Below are 25746 nucleotides of genomic sequence, written 5' to 3'. Positions count from 1 at the left end.
AAAACCCCCCGTAAACACACGCAGGATACCGGAAGAGACCGAACAAACACGCAGATCAATGCTATCGATTATGTTTGCCGCTCTGAATCTGATATCACGCCTGGCTGCACGTTACACAGAACATCAGCTGCCGATATGTGGTGTCTGTGTGTGTGTGTGTGTGTGTGTGTGTGTAAACATACTCGTATAATGAGACGGATCGCCGCCATTCCGGATGTGGCCATAACTCTAGCGCTGTTGGGGACGAGGTTGAGTAACGTTGGCATGATGTTCTCGGCTCCGTGATCAAATTTATTCCCCAACACAGACGACAGGTGCCTGGAAGAGACACATCAGAGATCACACTCACACTTGTATGTGTATAACACTGCCCCTAGGGAGCATTTTGAGACACTTTATTTTAGCTTTATTTTAAAAGAGGATATTGCATTATTTCACCCAACATTTGTGTTTCATTTATGCTTATTAGAGCATGATATCATGATTAGTTGACTCTGTAGACAGTGAAGTGGGTTCTGGAACGGAGCACATCAGTGTAAGCGTGTTTTCATGCACACTTTACGCCTTCACACACTCTCTGCTCCATCATGAAGTGAAGCAGATCTTATAGTGCTGGACTACATCCAATGTTTGAAACCAGACCACTTAAACTAATTGATTCTTTTCATTAAAGTAAGTCTGTCAGCACCACTCAGCAGTCGATCTATCTCACTCGAGCTGGGCCAGATGACTGCTAGAGAAATGTGGACGCTAGGTTTATTTAACTTTCACCGCACAGGATTGCTTTAAAGTACAGAAAACAATGAAAGGAGATGAAGAACTTTCAAGGATTTATCTAAAAACAAACACATTTTACTTATTTAATGAAATATATTTTTATATAAATATTGTTCAATATTTTTATTGATGTTTTTCATTATTGCAGGAACTTTGTATGTTCATTTAAAATATTTTAAGCATTATATAAGAATATAAATATAGACATATTATAAATAAATATAATAAAAAAATGTATTGATACTTTTCAGTATTGCAGGAACTAATAGTTAATTTAATCTTTTAAAAAAAAAACTATATATTAATATAAATTTAATATAAATACATATAATTCAATATATTTATTGACACTTTCCAGTATTGCATGATTTGTAAATATTAATTTAATATACTTTAAACATTTTATATGAATATAAATATTATATACATACATAAATACATACACATATATATATATATATATATATATATATATATATATATATATATATATATATATATATATATATATATATATGTATGTATATATAATTCAATTCTTTTTATTACCGGTAATGCTTTTAAGTATTGAAGGAAATTTTAAACGTTAAGTATATTTTTTAAATTATATATGAATATAAATATATATTAATATTATTTAAATACAATTCAGTACTTTTCATTCGTTATTTCAGGAACTTTATGTGTTCATTTAATATATTTCGAACATTATATATGAATATACATTTTTAATTTAAACACAATTCAATACTTTTTATTGATACGTATCATTATTGCGAGAATTTTAGGTTTTAATTAAATATATATTTAAACATATATGTTAATATATAAATATAATTCAATACTTTTATTGATACTTTTCATTATTGCAGGAACTTTGAGTGTTAATTTAAAATATTTGAAACATTATATATATTATACATTATATATTTATATATAATTACAATTCAATACTTTTATTGATACGTTTCATTACTGCATTATATATGAATGTAAATATATAAATATTATTTAAACACATATAATTTAAAACAATTATGCTTTCCAGTATTGTATGACTTTTAAGTATTTAAATCTAGTTTAAATATCATATATTTGAATATAAATATTACATATATAAATAAAATTCTATACTTTTTATTGATACTTTTTAATATTAAAGGAATTTTAACCATTAATTAAATATATTTAAAACATTATATATGAATAGAAATATGATATATAAACACTATTATACACTATTATATAAACACAATTTAATACTTTTCATTGATGCTTATTATTGTGAGAATTTTAAGTGTTAATTAAATATATATTTTAAACATTATATATGAATGTAAATATAAAAATATAATTCAATATTTTTAATGATACTTTCCAGTATTGCAGGATTTTTCAACTCAATATATTTTAAGCATCATATAGGAATACATGAATATTATATATGCCGGTAACTATAACTCAATACTTATTGATAGTTTTCATTATTGCAGGAACTTCATTATATATGAATATAAATATATAAATGTCTGCTATTCTTTAATCCAGTTGACATTGTATTTTATGACAAACTGCTTTTGTTTTCCGTCTCTTAAATGCCTAAATGCCTGAGAGTAAAAGTGCTCACCCCAGTGTGATGCAGGCCTCACGCACCACCTGCGAGCGCAGATCTTTAGCCGACAGTTTGAGCGCTCCCTCGAGCTGCCGTAACTGCTGGGAAAAGCCGTCGTAATCGCACGCGCCGGCCAACAGCAGAGAACGCACCTTCTTCAGCTGCAAACCAAACAATCAGATCTACTGTGTACAGGTCAAAGGTCACAATTTTAATTCATTCGTTCATTAGATAGGGACCATGCATATTCATGAGCACTGTTGTATAAAAATACACCATGTAAATATGCCAGAATTAGTAAAAATAACTACTTTTCGTCTGCAGTCCCTAGGCAGGTAACATAAGAATAACAAAGACAGCCAACAATCATACAACATCATTCACATTTACTAAAATAAAAATAAAAAAATCAATCACATGACATGACATGGCCCTAAAATACTATTATAATGTAGCCTGGATGCCAGCCGAACTTAGCCCCGCCCACAACATTTTCAGGGCGGGCGGTTCGGTCTGGCCTCGCTCCATAGAGGAGTAATTATCCCCGAACAGAAACTGATCTGACCAATGAAATCATCAGGGCGGGCTTTAGACGATGACGGACAGATGATCAACAGTAACGTAATCATCTCGTCATCAAAGGGGCTCGGGTTATATTTGTTTGAATCCTAAACGGAGAGCAGAACAATTAATTATGTTGGTGTGAAATAAACTATTATGGAAATGTAGAAATTAAAGCTAAAGCTCCAATCTGCTCCCAAAAAATCAGAAAAAAGTCTGTTAGTGCCTCAGTGACAACTTCACTTAGAGAAGCCGTCAGTCTCAGCTGTCAATCATGACGTCACACACACCGTTTTTATGGCATCAAATAACTAACTAAAACTAAACTTATTTTAAAAACGAACACTTGAAATAAAATCATCGTGATGACAACTACCTTCAGTGACATAAACTAACTTTGGGGAAAAAATATTTGAAGTGTAATTTTATTATTTAGTTTGCCTCGCGTCCATTAGAAAACACAGAGGGCGGCTATACTGGGACCGGACACCGGGGGGCGATTTGAGGCGCGAACGCTTCAGTATCTGAGAGGGAGACTGCATGCTTGGTGCAGACAGGGTTGCCAAGTTTTTACAACAAAACTCGCCAACTACTAGCCCTAAACAATAGCTTCTCGGGGGGTTCTCCGGGGAAAAAATGGCGTATGGGGGGTAAAATGTGTGTTATTTGGGCAAAGTTGCCTGCTAAAATTCGCACTCATGGGTCTATATATCACATAATAGTCGCTTCAACCCGCGGACATAGAAAACAACCCGTGGAACAAACACGGACTTGGCAACACAGTGCAGTTGAGCTCTGTTGACATATGACAAGTAACGTTATGCGTCGCTCCGTTGCTCTGATTGGTTGTAGGTCTGTCCAATCGAGGTATTTCCTGGTTGGGTTGAAACCATAGACTGTAAAAAATATGGACGTAGTGTCCGTGACGTCACCCATAGGATTCCGATAAGCCGTTCTGAAGCATAAAGTAGGGGCGAGCTGGGCGTTGCCATCTTGTGAGCGAGTCATCGCGTGTCACACACGGATAACAGAAAATGGACAAAAAGGCGGGATGTGCGCGGAGCTGAGGTGACGCAATGACTATAGACGGCAGATAAATGGCTATCCACTTGTAACCACGCCCTTAATTATGCAGAACTTTAAGGCTTTCTATAACGTAAACGAATGAGTTATAAAAAAATTCACCCCCCTCACAGTTGTCATGAAGATCAAAATTAGCCTTATAAGCCAAAACCACAATTGGTTCCAGGCTGTAAACATGTTTTTTTCTGCTTTAAAGTTGAGAATTTTAACATGGGGCTCAATGAGATTCTGCTCCCTTCTGGAGCCTGTCCCTAGTGGCCAGTTGAGGAATTGCAGTTTACATTACTTCCGTATTGGCTTCAAGAGCGATCGCGGGAGGTTGCCGCTTGGTTGAAACACGCCCCATAATCACAGCCCAATGGAGCATCAGACTCATATTCTGACTACAGCTGAGTATGACCACGTCAGGCTAATTATAATGACCAGTTGGATTTGCTTTACAAAACAAAGCGTACAAGACTTTACGTTTACTGCTTTAGAATAAATGAGGGACATAAAATATTGATTTGAATTGAAATTATTCGGATGTTATGGAAGACATAAAAGAGTGTGGATATGTTAGACAATACAGCTTTAGTGTCATTATATCTGACTAAAGAATCATGGCGTAATGAATGTGAAATGACTCACTGCAGCCACTCGCTGTTCCCAGTCATGTTTGTCATCGGACAGAATTTCTCGGATCTTGTTCATGGAGTCCTCGAGCTCTCGAGCGGAGTAGATCTGTGAGACAAACAATAGCGTCATCAAACTCCCTGAAATCTGGCGTCTCTCCAGAGATCTCTAATGGAAAAGCCATTGAACCCAGAGTCCTCTCACACGGCACAGGACGTCCCAAACCACGCTCCACATCACAGATAATGATGATCATTCCTACTGCTTTTGTTTAAAGACAGCTACAAATGCTTTTACTAATGAGAACTAACACATCTCAGTATCTACCGTAATATCAAGTTTTCTTAAAAACACAACTCTTGCATTTACGCATTACTGTTTTTGAAAGTCGTCTCTTCTGCTCATCAAGGCTGCATTTATTTAATCTAAAATACAGTAAAAATTGTGAAATATTATCATTTAAAACAGCTGTTTTCTATGTGAATATATAGTGAAGTGTAATTTATTCCTGTGAACAAAACTGAATTTATCATCATTACTCCAGTCTTCAGTGTCACATGATCCTTCACTAATTACTCTCATATGAGGATCTGATGATCAACACACATTTATGATTATTATCAGTGTTGAAAACAGGTTAAAGGCACAATATGTAAGATTTTTGGATTAAAATATCCAAAAAATATATATTTTGTTGCATTATCCCAAATGTTTCCAAGAATGTTTTAATCCAGAGAAATCAGCAATTTTAACCAGGACACGCCGCCTATCAATGACATCATCCTACCCACTTTACCCCTTGAAACCATGGAAACAAAAGCCGCTTTAATATCTGATGTGTTTTATTAGACACTGTTTGGATCATTAATGGACATAAACTAATCATTGTTCTCCAGCTCAAAACAGTTAGTCTTATTCTTTAAATCTGGTGTTCTTGATTTACGGAACAGAGTACCATGTTTTAACGTGCCTAATGATCTTGCTCACTGCAGTGTGAACAAGTGTCTCATAGTAGCACAGGGTAGCATTATAACATCACTTTAACACACTCAGATGTATCTAATATGATAAAACAGTGCGTTACCACATATACACACGAGTGGAAGAAGCGGCAGAATAAAAGCTTCGCCAAATCAAGTCAGCAAGACAGGACTTGGTTTTGAATAGCGACATCTAGTGGCGAAAAATGACATATTGTGTCTTTAATATTATTGTGGAAACTGATTAATTTTTAATTAATCTTTGATGAATAGAAAGTTCAACAGCTTTTATTTGAAATGGAGTACTTTGTTACATTATACGTTACTTTTGACGAACTGAATCAAGAGTAAAGTTTTCATTTTTGACCCTAAACATTTGAATATTAAAGTTTGGGTTTTTTCAAATCTCCTGATTGGACGGTTTACGACTGTTGTGACTCACCTGTACGGTCGGCACATCTTCAAAGGCACGGAGGAAGTCTTCCTCATCGACAGCTCCGGCTCCAGAGCTCTCTTTACCTGAGGAGACCACAAACAACAAATCCAGCTATAAGATATGTATAGTACATAGAATTTTAGTAAGCGGCTACATGACATTAGCTATGTTTCCATCCAAAGTTGCAAATTTAACATATGCACAAAATTGGATTATTGCATAAAACATAAACGAATAAAACAGTGTTTCCATCCCCTGTGTTCAAGAGAACAAAATTGATGTACAAAAAATGCAAATTGCGAGATCTTTTCCCCTTCATTATAAAGGTCTCGGAGCGTCAGACGAAACGCAATAAAAGCCGTCATGTTCTCTAGCGTTCGGATGCTGTTGTTTGGTAACACAATCGTGCGCATCTGTTCCCTCATCACAGTGTGTGTATGTGTGTGTGTGTGTGTGTGTGTGTGTGTGTGTGTGTGTGTGTGTGTGTCTGTTCACCCATGGGCATCTGGTCTAAACCAGGTGTGTTCAGGAGCATTGTTGGAGCGTTGCTATTGTGAGGAACTGAAAACCACTGACTATTGACCAACACACACCTGCTCTAAAGTCAATAGTGCAGTGTTTCTGTTATTTAAAGAGTGTGTTACCGATATGAGCCTATAGGTGGTGCACAACACGCGTACACTCTGATTATTACATTACAATGTCAGGTTGCGGGTGTCTGTATTCCTCTTTGTGAATATTGAATCCACTCATGGTGCGAGCACAACTGGCTTTTAAAGGGAAAGGGAGATGAGACTCTGATTGGTTTATTGCACGTTATGCCCAAAACACACCCATGACACATTAAGAGACCAGAGGTGGACAGTAACTCAGCACATTTACTTGAGTACTGTACTTAAGGACACTTTTTGAGTGTCTGTACTTTACTGGAGTATTATTTTTTCTGGATACTTTTACTTCACTACATTTGAAAGACAAATATCGTACTTTTTACTCCACTACATTTCTATCAAGGTCAAAAGTCGTTTCTGCAGCAGCTCTGAAAGTCGGAGGATTTTTTCCATCTTTAAAAGTTATTTTGGTGTTGTTGTTTCAGACAGTCTGTCAGGAATCACTCTTATAGGGTCATATATATTTCCCCAACTTTTTTTGAACACTGATCAGTTCATAGCAAAATGGAAGAAGACGGTTCTTAGGCACAAGTGTGTGCACCCATAGCTGTGCTTTGAAAGTATGTTTCAGTTTTTAAAAAAAATCAAGATTAGTTTAGTTGGCATACACTTGGTGCATGTCTTATAAAATATTAAAAATATAAACATCTGGGAGAAAGAGAAGAGTAAAGTTGGGAGAATATCAGATGTGTATCAGTGTATTGGATCCGTGCATTCGGCCTTAAAGTGACAGCAGCTTTATAAAGAGCTTTGTAACTTTAATACAATTATTTCAATGAGTTTAAGTTAGTCGTATGCTAGTGTGTCAGATGGAGCATCACTGAATGACTTAAACCATGATGGCATAATGTGCATTTATACAACAATAATAAAATAATGCATTGGCATAAAAAAGGAAATTTACTTTGATACTTAAGTACTTTTGAAAACAAATACTTCTGTACTTTTACTTGAGTAAAAATCTATTTGTAAAACTTTCACTTGTAACGGAGTAATATTTGACCAGAAGTACTTTTACTCAAGTAATAGAGTTGTGTACTTTGTCCACCTCTGTAAGAGACGAGGGTTGACCCTTTTGGACCATGCACCGGGCGCGACAGTGCTTTTTCCGTCGTTAAACTAGCAAAAGTGGATTCGTGCCTTTTATGCAATACCCCAACAATGTGCATAAAAATAGTTTAATTGAGATGTTTTATTACTTTTATTACAAAAACACCAGAACATCACCCAATCAGCTCCATAAAAACAACATAAACCCAGAGCCTTCCTTTACTCCACCTGAGCTCTTGGTGCCGGGCGCGGAGCTCGGCCTGCGCAGAGATCCCGTCCGCCGCACCGATGACGCCGCTTTAGAGGACGACGAGGAACGTCCTCCATCCACAGAATCATCATCATCGATGTTCTTATCTGAGAAATAACAGAGAAATCCCTGTGAACACTCTTTGAAACTCACTTCACATCCTGAAAGCAAGTGGTCTAAATAATAAAAAGTGTGCATATGAGACTGAGAGGCTGTAACGCCGGCGATGAAGAGCTGTTATTAGCTGAACATCCTGATATCACGCTACACATACAGACTCAGATCAGCCGTGTGTGTGTGTGTGTGTGTGTGTGTGTGTGTGTGGCTCTGAAGGACGGCAGCTCCTTTGCTCAGGAAAAACCCCATCCAGAGCCGCTCACATGAGGGAACCAGCACCAAAATCTGCCAGACCAGCGATCAATCGCCATGAATTATTTATGCACACACACACACACACACACCTCAACCTTATTCATAATGCATTAATGTCAACACCTCTTTCCCACAATCCTTCACTGTGAGCGGCCTTCTAACACAGTCTGAACCACTCCAAAAACCTCCAGGGAAAAACACACACACACACACACACACATAAACATTTATCCAGCTATCTATACGAGGATATACCATAGACATCTAGCCCAAACCCCCTGACTGACCCCTAAAAGAGAACTTCATTTATGCAGTCGTTCACACAATCAAAAACTGCTACCAAAAGGATCAATTTTGTCTGCAAAGCGCAAAATACAACCACACACACACAAATGAGTTATTCAATTCTTATTTTTACACCAAGATTATGCATTTTCTGTCCTTTCTGTCCCCATGTGTTTTCATTCAGACGTTATTTAATATGTTTATCAAGCAGTTTTCCTTCCAGAGACTATTGAAAGGATCCCTTTGAGGACATTTGGTGAAGGCAAAACCTCACACATACACACACACACACACATGCATACATGCAGCATTTAATCACAGCTATCAGATTGCACACACACAGCGCAGAGAGACAGACAGATGTGAGCCGCTATCATTCACGAATTCTGCCGCTCGTCCTCCTGACCTACAGATGCTGACGTCTCGACCTCGTCGTCTGTCTGTCTGTCTGTCTGATGCTCCTGCAGTGGACAGTGAGACACTTACAGGCACAGATCCTCCGGCACACCAGCTTCCTCAACATATCGTCATGCTTTCCCACGCTGCCTCATTCTGACACAGCCTCCACCAGCGGCTCGACCCCTCCCTGTGTGTGTGTGTGTGTGTGAAAACTGGAGCATGATGGGCTGATCTATCACTGATGAAGCCCCGCCCACAGATCACTGGTTGGCAGAGAGCAGGGGGAGGGGCCACACACACAGGCTGTGTTCAGAATGGACTTCTAGCACACTGCATACTATTTTAAGGCTACATGTGAAACAGTACGCAGTGTGTAATGATGCATGGTTCAGTATGCTGTCACAGGACATCAGTGCATGCTTAATTTTCATCTCATAATGAAAATCTAATAAATAAAATAAAGTATTTTTTAAATAAAATAATTGTTCCAATTTGTGTCAAATGTATTAAATGTATAAAAAAGTACAAATAAAAAAATCTTTTAAAAATTACTTATTTAAAAATAAAAAAGTATTATCAAAACATTACTATATTAATATAATATTATATATAATAATACTATTATTATTTAATTTAAAAATAATATCAATACAAATATTATTATTAATACTAATATAAATAATTATTATTATCATTCGTCTCAAGAGGGCAGGGATTTGGAGAGAAGGCGAGTTAAAGGGATGAAGGCTAATTATGATAATTAATCAAAGATTAATTTTAAAATATCACAAGTATGATTAAAAAACATAATTGTTATTATTTGTTTCTAGGGGTCAGGGTTCTGAAAAGAGATGTCAAGTTGGGGAATGAGAGTCTAATAATAATAATATATTTAAAAATATTTAAATATATAACAGGTATTATTTAAAAACATTATTATTATTATTATTATTATTATTATTATTATTATTATTATTATTAGTTTCTAGACGGCAGAGTTTTCGAGAGATGTCGATTTGGGGAATGAGACAGTGTAATATAATAATAATTAATACAAAACATAACTATAATAATTTTATTATTATTTTCGTTATTATTAGTGGAAGTTTGGCAAAACATCTAAAATCACTTACAGAAGTCTGATAGTAAATACTGGTCATATCATTCCTGGATTATTCAGCACAGATCAATCTGAGAGCATTGCATTGTGGGATAAACTACATCACTGCACATGAACAGCACATTTTGCAGAAATATTAATAGTATAGTTATCTCCACACACCCTGTACACACACACACACACACACACACACACACACAGAGAAGTGTGTGTCTCATCTAAACAGCTGACTGAAGTATGTAATCATCATGACTACTGATGATGTCTTCACCTCGTGCTAACAAACAGCGTCACACACTGCGAGAACTAGTGCTAGTGCACACTTTACTAAACGTCTAAATGAGGTTAACCAGCGGAAAAAACACATATAATGCTGCTCAACACTTTTGTATACACTGATTGACCCATTTCTGATAGAAAGACAAGTAATATTATCAGATTTAATGCACTGATGCAATTCGATGAGAACTAAGTTGAGCTGAATAATGACACTGTAGTCTTTTGTAGAGCTACTTTACAGCTGAAATTAAATAATCAGAGCTCTGGATAGAAGTCAAAATGCAAAAGAAAGAAGAAATCAGATCATTCAGGAATATTGTGGTTTAAAACAGCAACACACACACACACACACACACACGGTCATGCAGGCCAGCAGGTGTGACGCCACATTTCACCAGCAGGAGGCAGAAGACTGAAGCTAATGCTTCATGAAAATATTGGGGCGGCAGTGGCTCAGTGGTTCATGTAGGTTGTCTACAAACCGAAAGATTGGTGGTTCAATCCCCGGTTCCACCTGACCAAGTGTCGAAGTGTCCATGAGCAAGACACCTAACCCCAGCTGCTCCCGACGAGCTGGATGGCGCCTTACATGGCTGACATTGCCGTCGGTGTATGAATGGGTGAATGTGAGGCAAAATGTAAAGCGCTTTGGATAAAAGCGCTATATAAATGCAGTCCATTTAATGCAGTATGTGTCACTTCCTGCTGAAGTATCAAATGTGAATTAGTAACATAATAAAATGCCACAGTGGGTCTTAAAACAAGGCTTTTATAACAAACATTATACACCGATCAGGCATAACATTATAACGTGATAACACTGATGATCTCTTCATCACGGCTCCTGTTAGCGGGTGGGATATATTAGGCAGCAAGTGAACATTTTATCCTCAAAATTGATGTGTTAGAAGCAGGAAAAATGGGCAAGCGTAAGGATTTGAGCGAGTTTGGGTTGAATTGTGATGGCTAGACGACTGGGTCAGAGCATCTCCAAAACTGCAGCTCTTGTGGGCTGTTCCCGGTCTGCAGTGGTCAGTATCTATCAAAAGTGCTCCAAGGAAGGAACAGTGGTGATCCATGGAGTCCCTACCTCACAACTTACAGGACTTAAAGGATCTGCTGCTAACATCTTGGTGCCAGATACCACAGCGCACCTCGATGGGTCAGTGCTGTTTTGGCAGAACCAACACAATATTAGGAAGGTGTTCATACTGTAATCGATGTATGACAGTGAACAGTCATCTCTGCATGAACATGGGCTGATCAGTCTGTCCTGATCCTGTAATTTAGGACCAGCTTTCACAGCAAACACTTTAAAAAGCGATCAAATGAACTTTGAGATCCGAGCTGACGTCTTAAACAATCACTGACCCGGGTGAGAGTTCGCCACACACTGATCTCCCTTACTAATGATTTCTGAGCCTGTAATTCAGATAATTGGCAAAAAAACTAAAGTGCAAAACTTTGGGTTTTAAAACACACAGAAATACTCCGACCGCTGACATTAAGTGACTGTGGCTTAGGAAAGTGTAGCTGTATTAACGTCTGTTAGGGAGTTCAACTTCATAATCCTCATTAAGGCTGAATGAGAGGAATGTGAGAAACACTCACCGGATGACGTAACATAACCAAACATGTTTCAATATATAAACAGGGCTCCAGACTCATCTGGGGTCTCATTTATAACCGTTGCGTACGGACAATACAGGCCCTGAAAGAGGCGTACGCCACTTCTGACGCACAAGTCATAATTTATAAAAACAAACTTGACGGGAAAATTTGTGCATCTGCACGCAAACTCTGACCCATATGGACAAACTCTTTTACTACAGTGAGAAAGTAATGAAGTAAGATTTTAATATAGGCTATACGTGTAGGGTACATTAAAGTACCAGTTTCGTTAATGGCGATATGCACTGAAATTACATAAAGTCATTACTCAGAATTTAAACAAAAATGATATGAATTTAGATAAACGTGGATGTGCAACGTTTGATCCCTTTTCCTGTGACGCTGTTTCAGTGACAGCAAGGATTAAACACAGGCTAATTCCAATAATTCCTCTTTAAACTTAACTGCAGATCTCATGTTATGACAAAATATGTTTTAGCGAGAACGATGATCAGTGATGTTCACTTCGTTTGATATTACTGCCCGATTCGGTGGTCGAACGGTCCATTGAATAGCTCCAATGATACTCTTACTGACTGTACAACCAGAGCTATACAGACACAGAGTGTGAAGACATCTTAACAAGATTATGAAAAATACCACTGTACTTGAAGAATACCACTTGAAGAAAAAGTTAAGATTTGCACATTTCCTTTTTAAAACACTTTGTCAGTTATTTGCCGAGTCAGACAATTGTATTTACATTGCAATAAATACGTAGGCCTATCTGTTTCCATTAAACGTCGCCTGACCATCCTATATTCACATTATCAGCAAAACTGCATTAAAGGTGCCCTAGAATGAAAAATTGAATTAACCTTGTTCAGTACATGGACATCACATACTGTGAGTCTCAAACATCATTGCCTCCTACTTCTTATGTAAATCTCGTGAATCCAAAACTCAACAGAAAAGAAGTGCTTCTCAACATAAACCCAACCGTGACGTAAGCATTGGGGATCATTTATATGCACGCCCTCAACATTTGCATCTGTCCAAACATGTTCATTGTCAGGCGGAAATGCCGGAGCGAATCATCAGGTAAACACATGGACACACTTCATGTTCAGGAGACCTGAGGACTTTACATTTCCTGCCCACAGATAAAAAATGTCAACAGTCATGGTTGATGTTTATAATCCGATACCACAACAATTTAATTCAAGATCGTTCGTTTGTTCGGCCCATTTCAAGGAAGCTTCGCTCACCGTCTTAACCTGAAGAAAGTGGCGACTGCATTCCTGCAAGCAGTGAGCAGCGATTTATCCACTTATTGACTGTTTAAACAATTTCAGATTAAATTGAAAGTTTCTTAGAGGGACCGCATTGTCTAGATAACGCAAGATGCTAGTACAGTAACAACAGGAAACACCAAGTACCATACCAAACTAAATAGTGTGTCTAATGACAAAGGGTAATATTATTTGTATTACAAAATACAACCGTAGATACTTTGGTTACAGATCGTTCACTCGATCCTGCTAGCAAACGTCACCTTTCCACCATATAAGTTAAAACGATAGTCATTTGACAAGGCTATTCATTTTGTAAAAATGTAAGTTATATATTTTTGAGAACTGAAGTATGGTGTTTCCTGTGATGTTTTTGCCTATTTGCATGTCAGATTAGGCTACATCAGTCACTGCGTAACGTTAGCCTACATTGTGAGACAAAAGACAAAATGTAGAACCCTGGTCAATCACGTCAAAACCTCGATTATTAAGCCATCACTTTACTGACTGCACAATATTTGTGTCTTTTTGTAATCTTCTTTGGCCCAAACAGCCATTGTTAGACGGCGCTAGCGCGAATAGCACTTGCTGTCACGTCATAGACAAGGGAAGATGGTGCGAGGACTCAAGTGCAGAAAATGATAATTTATTATAAAATAAAACAAACTCAAAACAAAACCCACGAGGGGTAAAAAACACATAATCATAAAACAAAGACTCAAACATACCAAGGACTCACGGGGAACCGGGAGACATAGACGAGACATACACAAGGATCCAACACAGACAGACAAACACAAGGAGCTTATAAGGGGAAGAAATCAAGAGGGAACAGGTGGGAGAAATCAACACTAATCAGATAACAAGGGGGAGGGATCAGACAATGACAGGAGCACATGCTAGACATGACAAAACCCACATGTGCACACAAGACAGGACAGGCATGTGACACTTGCCATCAAGGCACACTATTTGCACTTGGTGTGAATAGATACTCCTCACAAAAATATGTCTAATATTAATAGTAGAGGATATCTGTTATATATTATGTCTGTGAGTGCACCAACGGGAAAGTCCATACAGCATATTTTGATAGATGAGTTTTAAGGGATAAAATGATTGACTCAAGGGGAACTTTAAAAGTCTTCCATTTACACTCGGCCACATAAAAGTGTCTCCGCAAAATGAATATAAATCTACGCTATATACAAAACAGCTGCAATATGAGCTACAGTTTATGTAAGGGATAATGTCCACCCAGCTGGGTGTTATCGCAGAATAAACCCCGCCAGAGTGATCAGGACCCCGAGGCGAAGCGGAGCGTCACTCTGAAGGGGTTTATTCTGAGATAACAACCGGCTGGGTGGACATTATCCCGCTTATTACACGGCTACTAGTCTCAAATAAATAATTATTAGACACAAAATATTGTCTCGAGATTAAATATTTTATTTGCTCTTACACAAAGCTTTCGCAAAGGAAAACAGTTCCAACCTGCTTTAAGCCTTTATCTATTGCTGAAGATTTGAATGCTGAAAGGGTTAACGTTAGTTCACCCAAAAATGAAACCAAGCCTATGATTTACTCTCCCTCAAGTCATTATAGGTGTTTATGACATTCTTCTGTCAGACAAACACAATCAGAGTTATATTTAAAAAGTCCAGGCTAACGTTAATCCCAGCAGTAGTTGTAGTTGTGTTTGAAGTCCATAAAAAATGCAGCTGTCCGTCAAATAACGCGCTCCACACGACTCCGATGGGTTAATAGAGCCTTCTGATTCGAATCGATGCGTTTGTGTAAGAAAAAGATCTATATTAAAAACGTTAAAGGAAACCTGCCTTGATGTCTTCCATTGTAACCCACGGCTGTTTAAGCCACAAGATGGCGCCAGCGTTAAGCACAGAAGTAGAACCGGTCAAGATAACTCGTAGTACCCGGATGAGCGGCTGTTATCTGGAAATAACACACCGCTGGAATGCGCGATTGACCAATCAGAATCAAGTATTTCACAGAGCCGTGTAATAATAATCTTTAACTACTTCCAAGATCAAAGACGGCAGTATAAAAGAGAGGGGCATCACGTCAGCATCAGGGAATGAAATGTTTTTGTGTGGTTTAGATTTAGATTTAGTTAATCCTGATCTGACAATAAATACTGCATGATCTATAAATATTTCATTTAAATAATACAGTTGTTTCATCATTGCATTAATGAGAATTTGAAGCTTAAATTGCTTAATTGTCATGAAAACAAAGATATATTAGAAGAAACTGAATGGTGCCCGGCTTTCTTTTGTTAATGCAAAATATAATTTCTCTTTCCTTTCATTTGATCTTGGGATGAATTTGCATGTGTGCATCGAGGTGCATTAAAGCATCAAAAAAAAGATCGTTCTCCCTCCTTCAAAGGCAAAAAATACACAATATTTCATCAGCAAAGCTCAAATTATTCTCTAACCTACTTCTTAATTGTTTCATATGAAGTGACGAGTAGCTGGACCGACCAGAGGTAGAAAAAAGTGTCCTATTTCAGCCGTGCGTCCAATCCAAAGCTGCTTATTTTTGCACAGAGGTGTGTGTGTGTGTGTGTATGTGTGGGCTGATCTCAAAATGCTGTGAAAGCCCAGCGATTCACTCTTACGAAACACACACAAGACGCTGTAAACACACCGAAATCCCTACTGCGTTTCTCTCCCTAAAGCGGAGGGTTTAGACCATATTAAACTGCACAAACCTCCTCTAGACCTCATCGCGTCGCGTCGGGCGTCTGAAGTTGATGCGCGTCTCTCTCTGATTCACACACAGGCTTGTATTCACCGCAGGCATGTTAATTGGCAGCTGAGAAATCCAGGACAAAAGCAACATTCAGCTGAAAACACAAGCATGGGAGGAAACTGGGGCTCATTTTCTGTTTATGAAACACTCAACAGACAAACTCGAATCGATTTAACTGACTATTGAAACGTCAAGCATCACGATTACTAGAGCTCATTTCACTGCTAGTGTTAAACTGACTCGAGATCTGTCTCGGTTCATAATTGGCCAGTGCTGAATATAAGTGTTTGATTCTTCGTTTGTAACGCCAATGTGATTTTCATGGTGAAAACTATACATGCATTATTCAGATTTAAAATAGAACATATGCAAGAGCCATTTTTCCTTATTTTATTTTTTTTAAAACTACATTAACATTTTCAAGAGTATTAATAATTTCCTCAGATGAGTAGAAATATTATATTAAGTTATTAAATTGTATAATAGATATTACAAATATATTTAAGATTTAAAATTCTAAACCTAAATTTAACTTTATTTTTTTAATCAAATTTTCTCAAAAACATTACAATCCATTTGAGTTATTACATTTTACAATATTTGCTAAAAAAATATATATTTAAAGGTTTAAAATTCTAAGACTAAATTTGGATTGACTTGATTAAAAACTGTCACATGTCTGTCATGTCTTGTTTAGCACACGTCGTGTTTTTGTCACTTCTGGCCATAGGCCGTAAAAAAATATGGACGACTCGACATCATCTGTTTCCGCTTGGCAGATTTGAAGCTTTCAGGCGGCCTTGCACGGCGCGGACATCTTGGGACCGAGTCTGCGCAGTAGCGATTTCGGGACCGGAGTTGCGTAGTAGAGCACAGGAAGTAGAGCAGGAAGTACAGCTGCGATATCAAAAGCCCGCCCACACTCTCGCAGATGCAGAACAATTAATTATGTTGGTGTGAAATAAACAGTTATGGAAATGTAGAAATTAAAGCTAAAGCTCTAATCTGCTCCCAAAAATCCTGAAAAAAGTCCGTTAGTGCCTCAGTGACAACTTCACTCAGAGAAGCCGTCAGTCTCAGCTGTCAATCATGACGTCACACACACCGTTTTTATAGCATTAAAGCAGCACTAGGTAACTTTTCAACCTTCATAATATATTTTTTAAGACTCTTGTGATGATAAATCGACTTACAATAGGTTGAATGACACGTCTGCCATAGCCTGATGGGGTCTGTATCGTTTTTAATCGTACTTTTAAACTTCGGGTTTCGGGTAGTAACCCGAGAAAAAAAAAAAGAACTACAAAATTCGACTGCTTTACGGCATATACGTCACTTCCACAACACACACACTTCCTTACATTCGGACGTGCGAGCCCAACTTTGTTCGTCGGATAATATAGTCATGTCCGAAGCAGCAGAGACAAATAAGAAAGAAAAGGTTTTGTTGGAGGAAAGCAATAAGAGGAAACGAAAAAGTGATGGGATTAAAGGCAGGACGAGGATCAACATGTGACCAGCGTTTGCTCGTCGGCGTGAGCTGAAGGAGGCGTGCCCGACCGATGCTGTCCAGCTTGTTACGGTGATTACCGACCACTCAAACATTGAACTGAAGTATCATATAGATTCTGTAAAACGGTAACCAATAGACTACTATAATGACGCTGGCTTGTAAACGTGAGCATCGCGATCATTTGGCGTTTGAAAAAAATAAAACCCATGAAATTATATTCATATGACATGCTGAAGCATAAGCCACTGACTGTAACGTTACCTGGGATGAAGACATTTCACACGCGCCGCCAGAAGAACACCTGCATGTGAACTCCTCCTGCAGTGTTCAGGGGAACTGTTAGTGCTGCACCGACCCGCGGGACGCTTTTATGAAGTTATTTGGCCCGCACCGCACCACTGGATATATTTTTACAACCCGCCGCGCACCCGCGACCATTAAATAGACATACAGGGTCCGCGGGTTATGAGACGACCCGCGCATCACTAGTTCAGGGCTATCAGGGTTGTCATGTCAACAAATGCACGCGCGATGGCATCCCCTGATGTAGGATGACAGATCTTACGACAGTAGTTGAGGACATTATTTTTTCCAAACTGTAGGGGGACCCCGAGAGCAAAAGTAGCCAAGTGGGGCTTTAAATAACTAACTCAAACTAAACTTATTTTAAAAACGAACACCTGAAATGAAATCATCGTGATGATAACTACCTTCAGTGACATAAACTAACTTTGGGGAAAAAATATTTGAAGTGTAATTTTATTATTTAGTTTGCCTCGCGTCCATTAGAAAACACAGAGGGGCGACTATACTGGGACCGGTCACCGGGGGGCGATCGAGGCGAGAAAGCTTCAGTATCTGAGAGGGAGACTGCAGGCTCGCTTCTGGCCCGGTGCTTGTGTTTATGTTTGGTCTGATGTCATGTCTCCGGTCTACTGTCAACCCTGCCCTTGTTTTCTGATTATTGGTTCATTTGCCCCACCTGTTCTCCCTCATTACCTGCCTTGCATGTTCCCTTTATAATCTCCTTGTGTTTGCAGTCCTGTGCTGGATCGTTGTTGGATGTCGCCCTGTTCTCTGGTGTGCCATTTGTTCCTGCTCTTCGTGTTTAGTTTGTTTCAAGTTTGATTTGCCCCCTCGTGGGTGTTTTGTTTATGTTTGTATTTCATTTAATAAATCTGTTTCCCTCCACCAATTGAGTCCTCGCTCCGTTTTCCCTTATCTGTACGTGACAAAACATTATTTAAACTTTCTTTTCTCAGAAATATTACAATACACTTGAGTTATTACATTTTGTAATATATAGTAAAAATATATATATTTATAAAATTCTAACTAAATTTGAATTAACCAAAAAAAAAAATCTCAAAAATATTACAATCCATTTGAGTTATTAAATTTTATAATATATGCTAAAATATATAAGATTTAAAATTCTAAGACTAAATTTGGATTGATTTGATAAAAAAAAAAACATTTTCAAATATTACAATCCACTTGAGTTATTACATTTGGTAATAGATACTAAAAACTGATTTATAAAATTCTAAGACTAAATTTCGATTAACTTTATATAAAAAAATGTTTTTATAAATATTAACTTGGTTAAAAAAACATTTAAATATTTTCTCAAAAATATTACAATATTTGAGTATTAACTGTTATAATAGATACAAAAAATATATATTTAAGATTTAAAATTCTAAAACTAAATTTGATTTGATTTTAAAATTTTCTCAGAAATATTACAATCCACTTGAGTTATAAAATTGTATAATAGATGCTAAAAAAATATATTTAGGCTACATTTTAAATTCTAAAAAATAATTTGGATTAACTTGATTAAAAAAAAACATTTAAACATTTTCTCAGAAATATTACAATTCACGTAGGCTATTAAAGTTATAACATATTATTATAATAGATACTAAAAATATATTTTAAGATTTAACTTATTATTAATTAGTATATATTTCTCAGAGAAGTAGACCTATTGCAATCCGGGGGGGGGAGGGGAAGAAAAAAAAGAAATCAATCTACAAATGGGGTTTAAAGTGTTTGATTTGCATAAACACAGCCATTATGTTAAGAATGTGTCTACTAGCAGTTAGCAGGCTAGTCTTTTGTATCAAAGATAGATCAATCAAAAATGTTATGCAACTGACAAACAGTTATGACCTGGAAAAAAAAATGACTATACCTTGTAATACTGGTAAGCGGTTTATGCAACAGGCGGTCAGAAACCCATGTGACCTCAAAAGTATAATAGGGCATTGGTGCAAGCCTTAACCTTTAGCTGTGCATTTTTATGTTGTGGTTTATATAAGTCATTTATTACATGCATGTTACATAAGTGAGTCACGAAATCAGAGACGGACCCCTCAAAGACAGAAACCCGATCTCAAGTGGTCACATTGGAGACGTGTAAACGGAGCCAAAGGGGATAACGGGACATTTTCCTCTTGAAAAGCTGGGCAGAGAATCCTATCAGAAAATCCCTAAAGGTGAAAAAGACGCACATCCCAGGACTGGAGTCGCGTGGATGGAAGAGTATCAAATATTGAGTTCATGATCATGAATACTTCAGAGCGCTTCAGATACCTGAGCCGTGAAACGAGCCGTTAAAACAGCATTAACACGCTAATGATGATGATTCCTGAAGACACATCCAGCTTAAGATGCTAAAACTCACAGCTCTCTCACAGACTATCAGACGAGACCCTGAAACCCTGGACCGGTACCTGCATTAGATCTCATCGTCACACAGAAACAAACCCGTGCAAACCTCACAATGCACCAACACATCTGGAGCTGATGAACTGAATGCAGATGTTCATGAGATCTTACCGTCCCCTGCTGTCATGACGGAGGCTTGATTTGTAGTAATGAAGCTCTGCTGTGTGCTGTGACTAAACACACACACTCACACACACACACGCTCACTGCATCTGCAGCGACTCCCTCTCTACTGACCTCACGCGCATTTAAAGGAATAGTTCACACAAAAATGAAAACTGTCAAATCTGATGACATTTTGGAATCGGAGCATAAACGTCAATGACATTTCAGAACTTTGTAAATGCTGGGTTGTTTCAACCCCAGTTGGGTTTGTCCTAGGGCTGCACGATTTGGGGAAAATATATATAATTGCGATTATTCTGGCTAAAATTGCGATTGCGATTTAAAATGCGATTATTGTTATTATTATTTTTTACAAATGAAAAGAGTGTGTATTTAACATTTTGTGTTTTTATATTAATGTGACTAATAATAATAATTATGATTATTATTACTGCTAAAAATATTTTTAAAAATAAGAAATATTACCATTACAATAACATTTTCATAATTACAAATAAAAAAGAGTATGTCAGAATAAATATAACAATATAATACTAATACTAATTATTTATTTATTTTTTGTAATATTTTAAAGAAAACTTATTTTACAAAAAAAAAACTGCTGGGTTACCTATTAATATGCAGACAGCCTATGACTAAATATATATATTCTCAAATATATATATACTATATATATATATATATATATATATATATATAAGTATAAGTATTATTTTTTTTATTATTGATTAGCCAAACTTTTTTAATTCATACTGAAAGCCAGAGGGCGCCCTCGAGCGGAAAACGCCACATTTGCCTCAGAGAAGTAATTGACGTTAGTTTTCAGGAAATCCCTGATGTGAAGCTAAAGCGGTGTAAACAGAAGATAGAGATGCTTTGATTAAACATGACGACAATAAACACGACTGCAGCAAAATATGGTGTATTTGAGTTCTTCAAGCCGTCAAGGGTATTTTCATAATAAAGTGTATTATAATGCAGTGCTGATTGGCATAGAATACTATAAAATAACGCCTCGTCTGCCTCACTCTGATGAGAAGCCACATTAGCTCACACACACTCGACTGACGATATGAACTGAGGTAAAACATGTTATTAAACGTCTTTTGTTGAACAGGTTTATGAACGCTTCACTAGTTTGTGAAGATGTTTGACTCGTGTTGCTTTGTTTTTCAAACGCACGTTATAAGCAACTTTTAGACGGAGCAGCGTTTATCACAGAGCCGCTCTTCGCTAACACTGGGCATTTATTTATTTAATTAAAATCGCAGCCTTTGAGCTTTCATAATCGCACACAAGCCAAATCGCGATTGCGGTTCGATTTCGATTAACCGTGCAGCCCTAGTTTGTCCATATTTGACTCAAATTTGGGTTGAAACAACCCAGCATTTTTTTAGAGTGTGGAGTGAAAGAACATCAAGCATGTTTACAACAAGTGAGATAACTATTACGATAGAGATAGTGTTAAAGATCACACCACACCACAAATATAACGTAACAATCATGGCACAGAAGAGTGAAATAGCTCGAACGATTTTTTCCAGCTGAAGAGATTGAGCATTTAAAGCGACAGGCGCTTACAATAAACAGAATAATATTGTGCATTGGTGTGAACGGGTTAAAGAGGGGTCCAATGCTATTTCATGCATTCTGACTTATTTACACTGTAAAGGCCCTTTCACACCGGACACGTAACGAAAAAGCGAAACGAATAAGCGTATATTTCGCATGCGAATACTTCGCGTCAAAGCCATTCACATCAGCCGCGACACTAATTTGCAACGTTCAGAGCTCCAACACTCCAAAACATTTGCTGCGTCAGCTGAGAAAACACGGACAGTGAAGATGAGCTTTTCATTTTATTTAAAAGACGGTTTCGGGTGCAACCCAGTCTTGAAGGACAGAGAGTCTGAAGGGGAGTATGCTAATCATGTACAGGAGCTAAATCTTTATCATGGCTGGTTCTGCACTTTAGTACTTTCTTAAGTCTGTGGGACAATTTGAGGATCTCATCCCGAGACAGCATGTCACATGCCTGTCCTGTCTTGTGTGCACATGTGGGTTTTGTCATGTCTAGCATGTGCTCCTGTCATTGTCTGATCCCTCCCCCCTGTTATCTGATTAGTGTTTATTTCTCCCACCTGTTCCCTCTTGATTTCCTTATAAGCTCCTTGTGTGTGCCAGTCTGTGTTGGATCCTTGTTTCATGTTTATCTCCCCTTCCTCCTGCTATTTCATTTGGTATGTTCGAGTTTTTGTTTTATGTTCTATTATGTGTTTAAGCCCCCTCGTGGGTGTTTTGTTTTGTATTTGCTTTATTTTGTCAATAAATTATCATTTTCCATGCACTTGAGTCCTCGCACCATCTTCCCTTGTCTATGACGTAACACAGCAGCGCATCTGACGAGACAAACCGCGCTCTTCAGAACCAATCCATCCGGTCTGTTTCCAGTTCAGTCACAATGTAAACATTTAAGTGTCACAGACATACTGATGGCAGCACATTCACTTTCCATAATCGCGGACATAAGGTTAAAAAAAAAAAACGATATATAAAAGGTTAACTTAGGTTATTGCTGTCTGTAAACACAGTAGTAAACCCAGCTGCAGATGCACTGCTTTGACTAGACCTACAGCTGTAATCTCATGAGATATGCCATACCTGGCAATGGTTAATGTTGAGTGAATAGCTCGTGACATCAACTGGACATTTCGTCACCTTTGTTTCCTTGTATGTGATTGGTTGAAGCCGTTTTGACGCTGCTAGAGTAAAAAAAAATCGAAACTGAAACGAAAAAAATAAATGCCGTTTTTTCGCCGCAGCACATTCGCGTTCGGTGTGGAAGCGCTCATTACACAAACAGCTGACCAAAAAATAAAACCATCGTGCGAATTATTCGCACGTCAAAATCGCATCCAGTGTGAAAGGGCCTTTAAAGAGTTGATTCTCATGCTAAACATGGACAACATTTCAGGAGTATTTCTGGGCCAAATACACAGATTTTTTTTGAGTATGGCTCTCATGTGACGTCATAAATGGCGGAATTCCTTGTATGGGCACTTGTCCCAGATGAGCACACACACGCACACACAGACACACACACACACACACACACACACACACACACAATGTTGGTCTATGTGGTTTACAGGGACTCTCCATAGGCGTAATGGTTTTTATACTGTACAAACAGTATTTTCTATCCCCTTACACTGCCCCTACCCCTAAACCTACCCATCACAGGAAACATTCTGCATTTTTACTTTCTCAAAAAAACATAATTTAGTATGTTTTTAAAGCTATTTGAAATATGAGGACATTTGATATGTCCTCATAAACCACATTTATAGTGTAATACCAGTGTAATACCCATGTAGTTATACAAATTTGTGTCCTCATAAACCACATAAACAGGCTCACACACACACACACACACACACACACACACACAGCCCCTTAACCTACCCATCACAGGAAACATTCTGCATTTTAATTTTCTAAAAAAAACTCCTCCTGTGTGATTTATAAGCCTTTTGAAAAGTGGGGACATGGGTAATGTCCTCATATTTCACCCTCTCCTGTAATACCTGTGTTATACCCATGTCATTATACACATTTGTGTCCTCATATTTCACAAAAACATGCCTACACACACACACATACACACACACACACACACACACACACACACACTCACACACACACAATACCTCCTCGCACCATTTCCTTTGTGTGTACGTGACACACTGCCTGCGGTTTCGACTCATGACCAGGAACAAACACACACACTTGCAGAACTTCAGAAAAACAAACTGCATCCACTGTTCCCTTAACGCTGGTAATTTGAGAAGCTGAAGAAGCTGATCTTTCTCTCACACCAGAAACACACTTCTTTAGTGACATTGTTGATCTCGAAGGTCTAAGCACACAACGCCGGCTCCCGTAACCCGAACAAAACTCGTTAATGGACATGCTTTTTCTCTGGTTGATGTGTGTGTGTGTGTGTGTGTGTGTGTGTGTGTGTGTGTGTGTGTGTGTGTGTGTGTGTGTGTGTGTGTGTGTGTGTGTGTGTGTGTGTGTGTGTGTGTGTGTGTGTGTGTGTGTGTGTGTGTGTGTGTCTCTTTAGCTCCGTCCACTGCATGCCTCCACGGACTTGGCTGTTTTCAGAAAGAATCAAGATTAACATGAGACTGACAGAAACTGTGTGTGTTGTGTACCCTTTAATTCTGTGTTCTTCACACAAAGGCATCGTATGAGTTCAGAAAACTTGGAATAAAGTGCATGAGTCATAACTTTATGATGCTTTTATGGTGTTTTTGTCCATTTTGGAGACAGAATAAATCAGTGTTGAGTGTTTTTGAAGTGTTTTTTCCTTGTTTTATAGTACAAACATCCAAATGTTTTAAAATCCAAAATACATTTACATTAGAAGCAAAATGACAAGATATTAAGCCTTGTTTTCTGAAAAATGCATCAAAATGAAGCAAATTAATGCTGTAGACTAATTTTTAAGTGAAAGACTCTGGATAATCAAAAGGATGTGACGTTTACGCCCGAGAGCCTCTCTTCTGTTGTTACAATGGTAAATGAGGGACAGAACATTCAAATCTAATGCTGCACAAAAACTAACAATGCACCAAAGTCAATGTGGTTACTAATCTTGGACATGCTCAATACTGTGATAAAAGGTTTTTAAAAAAATCCATTATGTGTTTTTTGTTTTGTTTTTTCAAATCAGTTTTGAATCAGTTTTTTATTTATTTATTTTATTTTATTTTACATTTAGTAGTTTTGGTCAGGACTGATGTTGATTAATAGATTTATGCAAAACAATGTGAACAAAATATTTATCTGAAACATTTTTACAGCAGTTTAATTTAGTGGATGTTTTCATCCTGCACATAACAAAAGGCTAGTGAATTTGCCAACAAGTGTATTGTTGAGTTTTTTTTTTTTTTTCATTTTCAATGCATTTTTCCAAAATATGTGTCAAAATAAGATTTGTCACAAAAAATAATTCTATTTGCTGAAATGCAAAGAAAGTTGTGGCCAAATTAAGACTCAACAGCACCCCATAATGGACGAAAACGTCCCCAACATAACATAACCTCTGATTGGCCATTGTATTCATGCACTCAACAGATATGCCTGTGATTGGCTATCACGATATAAAATCACGTTGTAAAAAGAAACCGATGATGCT

The 25746-nt window shown here is 37.5% G+C and overlaps 1 protein-coding gene across 1 annotated transcript in view; it reads right to left on the bottom strand.

Moving 5' to 3' along the window:
* Window positions 1–25746, bottom strand: part of LOC137058713 (CLIP-associating protein 1) — a 95915-nt gene that overhangs the window by 43093 nt on the left and 27076 nt on the right. The window contains exons 9-13 of the mRNA XM_067432102.1: window positions 8014–8142; window positions 6071–6147; window positions 4664–4756; window positions 2405–2550; window positions 183–318 (exon numbers count right to left, since the gene is read on the bottom strand). Coding sequence (XP_067288203.1) covers window positions 183–318; window positions 2405–2550; window positions 4664–4756; window positions 6071–6147; window positions 8014–8142 — 581 coding nt within the window. The remainder of the gene's footprint in view (window positions 1–182; window positions 319–2404; window positions 2551–4663; window positions 4757–6070; window positions 6148–8013; window positions 8143–25746) is intronic.

Source organism: Pseudorasbora parva, chromosome 22 (assembly GCF_024679245.1).
Source record: "Pseudorasbora parva isolate DD20220531a chromosome 22, ASM2467924v1, whole genome shotgun sequence".
NCBI classification, from domain to species: domain Eukaryota; kingdom Metazoa; phylum Chordata; class Actinopteri; order Cypriniformes; family Gobionidae; genus Pseudorasbora; species Pseudorasbora parva.
This window is presented reverse-complemented; position numbering and strand designations above follow the sequence as displayed.